This window comes from Petromyzon marinus, chromosome 19 (assembly GCF_048934315.1).
Source record: "Petromyzon marinus isolate PM22_M1 ecotype Great Lakes invasive population chromosome 19, UKy_Petmar_22M1.pri1.0, whole genome shotgun sequence".
Lineage (NCBI taxonomy): Eukaryota > Metazoa > Chordata > Hyperoartia > Petromyzontiformes > Petromyzontidae > Petromyzon > Petromyzon marinus.
This window is the reverse complement of record NC_133685.1, coordinates 5,340,931-5,349,774: the sequence shown is the minus strand read 5'-3', so window position 1 is coordinate 5,349,774 and position 8,844 is coordinate 5,340,931. Positions and strand designations below refer to the sequence as shown.

At 40.8% G+C, this 8,844-nt stretch overlaps 1 protein-coding gene across 4 annotated transcripts in view; it reads left to right on the top strand.

Moving 5' to 3' along the window:
• The first annotated feature begins 821 nt into the window (after positions 1-821).
• Positions 822-8,844, top strand: part of CWC22 (CWC22 spliceosome associated protein) — a 96,531-nt gene continuing 88,508 nt past the window's right edge. Inside the window, exons 1-6 of one of the 4 annotated variants that reach the window (XM_032957255.2) lie at positions 822-1,049; positions 2,407-3,717; positions 4,617-4,745; positions 5,988-6,156; positions 6,875-6,928; positions 7,950-8,085. In XM_032957255.2, the coding sequence (XP_032813146.2) occupies positions 1,039-1,049; positions 2,407-3,717; positions 4,617-4,745; positions 5,988-6,156; positions 6,875-6,928; positions 7,950-8,085 (1,810 nt within the window). In that variant the 5' untranslated portion in view covers positions 822-1,038. The remainder of the gene's footprint in view (positions 1,050-2,406; positions 3,718-4,616; positions 4,746-5,987; positions 6,157-6,874; positions 6,929-7,949; positions 8,086-8,844) is intronic. The other 3 variants (XM_032957256.2, XM_032957254.2, XM_032957253.2) reach the window with 3 other exon arrangements.

The following is an 8,844-nucleotide window of genomic DNA, read 5'->3' as shown; positions in this document are numbered from 1 at the left end:
TAGGGGGGGGAGGGGGGTCAGACATTTGTGACGATGTGTGACGAGGGGGGGAGGGGAAGGGTTTGAGAAATGTGACGTCACATTAAAATGCGCAACATTAAATATAAACAACACGTTCTACTTAATTAAATGTTATTGTTATAGCAACACAAATTTTGATTAATTTTCATTATTAACTATTTGATTATTTAAGTTTACTAAGGTCACCTTTTATTTATTCCATGAAGGAGCATTTTGCTTCATGGGAGAATGGAGAAGCATACATTTTGTAATTTTTGAATGATTGTTATTAAACATTTTTATTTTAATAATTCTACCAGGGCTTTTCATTCTGTGGAATGAATATGTGATTGTACTCTCCATTTTGCTTCGTTCTACTACAAAGTTTCAAGTATGTTTTAATAGTTAGAATTACTTTTAATATTTTAAAATTATGAGAGAATTTCAATATATTCTGAACATCTGCAGGTTTAGTTAAACGTTAAATATTTTCAAGTGCATTTTATGCTAAATTTTAGCTTTCCAACGCCACCTTTTAAAACGTGTTTTCTCCTACAACATCAGAGTGCAGCGCCACATTAAATACGCACTACAATGACAATAGTTTAAAGTGATTTGAAGCATGTTTTATTTTCAAAATGGAAAAACGGTTTAGGGGGGGGGGGCGCAGAGCTTTGTGACGTCATATTTGAGGGGGGGGGGGTCTGACTTTTTGTGACGCCGTGTGACGAGGGGGGGGGTAAAAAAATAAGCCAAAATCGCGTGACGTCATTTATGGACGGCCCCTAACCCTTCCGTAACCCGGGGACTGCCTGTGTCGGGGCTCAGAAAAGTCAATCTCCGGAAAAAAATTCGCCGCGGTCCCTTGTGGGGACCGCCCCCTTCCTCCAACTTCGACGCTGCCCCATCCACGGCCTAGGCTGCACATCGCGCCAGAACGTGGCTCTTTGAATACAGAACTCCGTTGCTTTTAGCAAGTTTCCTTTTTTTTTGTTTAAAGATTGTTGGAGAGGATAGTTCACTGTGACGCACCCCGTAATGTCGTCCAAGTAAGTATCGGTTGCTTTGATGATTCGTTTTAAATCGTTGTGTTGTGAGTGCACTGGGCCCACCCCACGGGAATCCTGCCTTGCCTAGCTTACGTACCGGCTTGCCTTCACTTCCCGCAGGGGGGGGCACTAGGCGAGGATGGGTGTGGTTTAAAAAAAAAACTGACATTCCCCCTTTGTTGTTGCAATTGACGTAATGTAATCAACTATAATAACCCACTTCGTGTATTTATGGTGTTCGCGGCCACGTTCAGAGTACGATAGAGCCCTTGGTGAACCGTTTGTAAATCGCCCAGTGCTACGATATCGAAGTATAGTCGTGGGGAGGTTCAAGTTTGTCTTTTGCGCCCATTTTATCAAACCGTGCAAGTTGCTCATGTCGTGTGTTTTTTGCTTTAATATCGTTACTATCTTAATATCCATTGCGCGGTTTTTTTTCTTCTAATTATAAGGACACGTAAACACCGGCTTGTCAGGAAACTTAAGTGTCGAACTTGCTCGGTACTAAAGGCTTGGCATCAAAATGCGCTCATGTGCACGTGCGTGAACGCTCCTGACATTTGTTGTACGGAGTGAGCCATCTGTAGATATTCCACGGATTTATGATTACCCCTTTTACTTTATTCTCAACAAATGTTTGAATGTTATGAAGGCGATGGTTCCATTCCTCACAAAGAGAGCGCTAGAATATTTAACGCGTGTATGGAGGTTGGTGGGAGACATGTAGATACTTTTAAGTTGTAAGTTTAATTACTACCTGTTTAGTAGGGTATATATTCACGGCTAGATTTGAAGCTTTCGTGACTGCAAGGATCATACTCTTTGGTTCTATTCGGTAAAGTCACGTAAAAGTATAAAACAATTATTATTTTTGTTTTATACTTTTACGTGACTTTACCGAATAGAACCAAAGGGTATATATTCATGGTTCACCCTGTATGGAAATGTTTGTTTTGCATATGAAAATTAAGTACTATTCATTAATTTCTTTACACCCTTCTACTACCTCAACTCTAGAACATTAAGTGTGCGTTGTGTTTTCTACTCCACGTAAACCCGATTATTAGAAATCCAACCTGTTGCCGATACATGTATGACATCAATGTACCCGTATATTGGTTTTAAAGCCTTTGAATGGGATACAGGATAACATTCGTGTTGGAGTCACCCCATGCATACATGTTACTGTCATAGTTACACATATACGTTTTGCATTTAACAAGCAATGCAATATAAAATGCATGCAGATTCTCACTTTATATTGCAAACATAAACTATATTGTCTTTGGTAAGACTAGTATGGAAGTAAATCATATCGTATGATCATTAATTCGAAGCCCATGTGCATCTTTTACAGAGAACGAAGTCGTGACCGTGACAAGGATCATGAAAAGGAGAACGACCGGAGTGGGGACAGGAGCGATGACAGAGAAGAGGGTAGGAGGAGCAGCAGAGCAAAGCATGACAATAGCAGTGACAAGACCAAGGACAAACGCAAGGAAAGAGATATGGAGCATGATGAATCCAGTGACAGTGACCAGAGCAGTAGTACGAGTGAGGATGGAGAGCTGGATAAGAGTAGGGAAAGAGACATTGATGATGATGGAAGCAAGCACAAATATAGGGACGGCACCAAGGACAAACGCAAGGATAGGGATTTAGACAAGGCGAATTATGGGGATGGAACCAGTGATCAAGATAAGAATGGCAGCAATAGCAGAGGTCAGGAAGGTGTGGCTGATAGGTACAGAAAGAGGGAAGGAGGCAGAAACAGGAAAGGGGACCGAGATCATGGCAGGGAGAGAAGCAGTGATAAAGACGAGGATAGTGATATGGATGTGGATCGGAGAAAAGAAAATAGCAGTGACAAAAATGGCAGTGGGAAGAGAAACAAGGATAGGAATGAGGATGGAGACATGAATGAGGAAGGGGACAATGTCAAAAGCATAGAAAGAGATAAGGGCAAGGACAGGAAAAGACATAGACATGGGGGTAAGGAAAAAGATGGGGACCGAGAGAGAGACTGGGACCGGTACAGAGATAGTGGTGGGGATAGTGGTGTGGATGAAAATGAGGTGAGAGATGGGGAGAGAGACAGAGATGGGGAACATGGAGTGAGGGACAGGGAGAGAGATAGAGATGGAGGTAGAGACCGGGATAGAGAGAAGGACCGTGGCAGGAATCGAGATCGAGACAGAGAGATGGATGATGAAAGGTACAGAGATAGACATGACGATGAGGACAGATATGGAGAAAGAGATGGATTCAGAAACAAGGACAGAGATAGGGACAGACACAGGGACTTGGATGAGGACAGATACAGAGATAGGGACAGAAATAGGAATATGATTGAGGACGAGGGCAGATACAGAGATGGCGGCAGGGACAGATACAGGGACAGAGGAAGAGACCGTGATGTTGAGCGGAGGAAGCGAGGAAAATCTCCTACCCAGGATGAGGCCGAGAGAGGTCATGAGTTGGGAGATGCAAACGCAGTGGAGACAGTGCGGGGACGAATTGAGCCAGACGGGGAGGTAACAGGTGGAGAGGAGCCACCAACTAAGAAAAAGAAGGATGAAGTGGATCCCATCCTGACACGCTCAGGGGGAGCATACATTCCTCCTGCAAGGCTGCGCATGATGCAAGAGCAAATTGCAGACAAGAGCAGGTATGCACTATCACATGAGGATTGATGATTTTGTTTTAACACTGCATACTGCTTTGATGCAGCGTGCACTATTTGTGTTTTCTATTGTAAGTTGCAGGAGTACCAAATAGCACTTGATTATTTTCCTTCTGCAAATCAGAATTCTAAGCTGAGTCGTATTGTTTTAATGTATTCTCTAAACTGAAAAGTATCTTCCTGTCCTTCCCCTTTCGTCTGTCTCCCTGTCTTTGTCCCTCTGTGTCTCTTTCTGTCTCACGGCGTGTCTGTTACTGTCTTCCACTGTCTGAGTGTCTTTCTTTCTCCCTCTGTCTTGTTTATTTGCATTTATGTCACTGCCTCCCTCGATCTCTTCCTCCGTCGCTGCCTGTCTCATCTCTTGTCTCTCACTAACCATGCACTTGTGGTGGGGGTTGTTTTTCCCATCACAGCTCCAATTCCATGCCTACCCTCCTCCCTTGGCCAACCATGGCTGCTCGAAACGAATGTCTGGCTTCACATTTAATTCTTCATTTAATCCAGTAAAATAAAACACAAAAATAAGCAGGCCAGTATTTGGCCGACTTCAAACGAAAATGAAAATAGAAATTTCACTCGAATTACAACTTTTGCATAAAATACACATTACAGTACAGGTACGTGATTTCAAATGTTCTGATTGGATGATGTGTATTAAAGACTAGTTCCTTGCATCATTGGGCATGCCCAAGTAAACCACCCAGACGTAATACATTGATGGCTCAATTCAGTTTGATTTGTGAGGTGATCCCAGTCAGTAGGAGTTTACACAAGTCGGCTTTTTTGGTAAGACGTTTTGTGATTTATGTTCACCGATGATATGGGAATATGTAATTTGTGTTGCGTTTTTACTAACGTGGTGTTCCCGTTTATGTTTATCCAAGTTTGGCGTATCAGCGAATGAGCTGGGAAGCTCTGAAGAAATCAATAAATGGCTTGATCAACAAAGTAAACGTTTCAAACATCTTCAACATCATCAAGGAGCTGTTGCAAGAGAACATTGTTCGGGGACGGTAAGAACTCTTGCCCTTTAGCCTTGAATTGTCAGTTTTTTTTTTACAAACATGTTTTTGAAATAAGAAAAATAAAAATAAAATTGCATAATATACGACGTTTCGATTGCAACACAAGCAATCATCATCAGGTAGAGGAAACATAACCACAGATGTATATACAGACCTTAAGTAGGGGGAATTGACACAGATATACCAGGGGATACAGAAGAGACGGAACATCACACTAAATAAAACAGGGTTTAGCAAAATTTGGAAACTATATGAAGCAACACAGACGGTCGGCATTCAACCAAACCATGCGTTAATTGTGTTTTAACCGACCGTCTGTGTTGCTTTATATAGTTTCCAAATTTTGCTAAACCCTGTTTGATTTAGTGTGATGTTCCGTCTCTCTGTATCCCCTGGTATATCTGTGTTTAATTCCCCCTACTTAAGGTCTGTATATATATCTGTGGTTATGCGTTTCCTCTACCTGATGATGATTGCTTGTGTTGCAATCGAAACGTCGTATATTATGTAATTTTCTTTTTCTTATTTCTACATGACTTTACCGAAAAAAAACAGATTCATTCCTGCAGTCACGAAAGCATCAAATCTAGTTTATGTTTTTGAAACATTAAGTTTTCTATGTATATATATAAAAAAACGTTTTACACTTTTGTTCCCTTAAAGGTGAACTTTTTTGCGTGCAGTATCCAGAAATCATAAAGTCATGATACGGTCCTCAACCATTTGCTATCTTTGCATCTTTACGTAATTCCGCCGAGTATTCGTGCGTACATATTGGGGTAGATGTATTTGTCACTTGAAGTGTGGCGATGTGCAGTGGATAGGTTCCAAATCAAGCATCGCTAGAATACTAATAAAACAAGTATATAGAACATGTGCCTGCTCTGTCATCCTAATTGGATTGATTTAGGGCTATGACTAGTGTGAATTTAGAGGTTTTGTTTTAATTTCAATGTTTTTATAAATGGATTTTGTTTTTGCTTGGGTAATATTATGGTGAAGCCTTTCTTCCGGATGCCTAAACTGTCCTTTGCCACGTATTTAAAAAAAAAGCAGGTGCATTTTCTGAATAAACCCAAGGTACATGTACGCGCGTGTGCCACTAAATGTACAGTCCATCCATCACAGTAATTGTAGATTGTCTCCTATTGTGGGATACATGAATCTACACTGCTGGGATTGTGTTGCTGAGAGCACACGTTTTGATCACCTATTTTGTCTCTCCTGCAGTGGTATGTTGTCACGCTCCATGATCCAAGCACAGATGGCCTCCCCAACGTTCACACACGTCTACTCTGCGCTCACCGCCATCATCAACTCCAAGTTTCCGCAGATTGGCGAGCTCATTCTTCGGCGTCTCATACTCAACTTTCGCAAGGGATACCGCCGTAACGACAAGGCAAGCCATTCCCCAGGCCAGGGATCGGATGGGAATGCTGACTGAGCCGAGGTCATTGCATGCCAATTCTGCATGGAATTGAGAGTCTCTGCAAACAAATTATTCCTGAGAAGCAGGGTCACGTGATCGTGCGTGGTATGATCATCCTTGCAGATTTGAAAACTGCCAAAGTCCTTCATAGCTGGGTTATTTTCATTGTCTTAATTTGTTTATTCTGTCAGTTCATTCGCTACAATGGGGAATTACAACTACTTTTTGTCACTGTTCTCTTGAGCCAGTAATTCTGCTTTATGCAATCTCTTAATCCTTTTTCTTCTCGATATTTGAACCCACTCTTTCCACTTCACCAAGTGTAGGTTTCATCCCAGTCTCAGAACATGTCCAAATTTCCGTAGTCATCTTTCCTTGACATTGCTAAATAAGGTTGTTCTCACTCTTAACCATTTACTTTTATCATTTTTTTTAGTCTGGCAGAATAGTCGTTGTGATATTTACATAAACCTCTGCTGTAGTTCGTTTCATTTGTATAATGTGCACTATGGTAAATTAATCATGGTTTTGTATGGTATTGAATAATACATCGTTTTACTGGAATCTTCTAGCACTATGAAGTTTGCCATTGCTGTATAATACATGGGTATGAAGGTCATGATTATGTATGATGTAGAGTGAAATGAAATATATTCTCCACTAACTGGCTGTTTCTGCTTATTTACAGCCACTCTGCCTGTCCACAAGCAAGTACATTGCTCACCTTGTGAACCAGAATGTGGTATGTAATTTGTTATTTTTTATTCAATATTGACGTATTACATTAGATGCACCCAGTCTTATTGAGAACATAAGGGATGGGTATTGTTAAAATGAATTTTAAGGTGAGCATTTTGTGAACCTCATGACTCAAAGCAGCATGCTTTAAAAACATTTCACCATCACACCAATGTTTAAACGAAGATTGTTTTAAGTTTCAACATTGGCATGAGTTGCACTGTTTAAATATTACCTGGTGTAGTAGTTTTAATGGCAATGAAGCTCCATTGTATTATCTGATTAAAACATCCCCATAATAAATTAGCGCTTTGACTAGCTAAATTTGAGATATTTTACATAAATAGTTCTCTGTTTACATTTTTTAATAAGGCATGGAATGGTTATGAATACAATATAAGATAACAATTGAACAGGAGGTTAATTTTGTAATAAAATTTGAATTTAATGGACATGCGTACTCATTTACTTTTTTATTCCGACTTTTGAAAATCTAAACTTATATGAGACTATAATTAAATGTCAACATATCTATTGTACCCGCTGCTAATATTACAATGATAACTATACACTGCCGCTACATATTTCATACTATACTATAAAAAAAAAGTTTTGCTACCTTTCTGAATTGATGGCTGGCTGGCGCACGGGCAGGCAAGTCTCCGTGTTTGGATCTGTGCGGTGATGTCACCCAAGTTCCACAGCGTTGAGCCATTTCGCGCGTCACACCGACGTCAAGCTCCACTCTGGCCGTGTGTCCAGCTCAAATGCACAGGGAGTGCTCGTCAACGTTAAGATTAATTAGGAGTTGCCAGTTATAATATCACCACGTCAAAAAAAGCAAATATTTTTCAAACTTGGCGAATAAATACAAGAACCTAAGCGATCTGCATTAGACACAAATTGTCTGCAGCGCTAACTCGTACCATTCTCTGTTAACGTCACACTAATTCCCATGTTGCTGCTGCTAATTGGCATCGTGACGCCCATGAGTGACTGCATGCGTGCGTGCTCTCGTTGCACAGGCGCACGAAGTGCTGTCCCTGGAGATTCTCACTCTGCTGCTGGAGCGGCCGACGGATGACAGCGTGGAGGTGGCTGTTGGCTTCCTCAAGGAGTGTGGTCTCAAGCTCACAGAGGTCTCACCGCGGGGAATCAACGGTCAGGACACACATACACGGTGGCACCAACAAGTCATCCGGTGCTGCTCGAGTACCAGGAATAAACTAAATTTAATTAACCTTTGGAAATTGTATTGGGTTGATTCATTATCCTGGGGCCACAAAAATTCCCCTTGGCAGTACTTCAGTTTTCATTACTTATTTAAATAGTTGGTAACGAACTTTTTTCACGATGTACATGTATTGTTTTTGCGCAAAAGCGTTGTAGAAAATATTTTTTTTGGCTCGCTCGGCTGAAATTCCGATCAGACCCAACTAACTATTGCAAGTATTGATTTTTGCATTGTGTTGAATTAAGAATTAATGGGCCTAATTTCATATGCTGCTTATACAATGTCGGATGGTTCAATATACAATGCCAAACACCAGGCACATCCCCTCTCTACTGGCTTTCCAACATTTTAAACTGCAGAAGCTTTTGAAAAGGTAATTCTTCAAATGTCATGCGTGTATGCATGCTTTTACTTTTTCGCATTTTTGCTTGGGGCAATTTGTAAAAGCTCACACCACAAGCATGTAGTAAGCTCCCTGGATATGACAAATTGCTTTAATTGACAATCTCTTTAATACACACCATTTAATTAAATCTTGCAGTTTTAGAAATACTCCACTAGGGGGTGCTATTGTACCTTCATTTTGATGGCCATTGGACATTTTACAAGCTCTTAGCGCGTACTTACATATCTTTTGTTTTTGAATGGCTCGTATGTGAAACATTTCTCCATATACTAATTGTGAA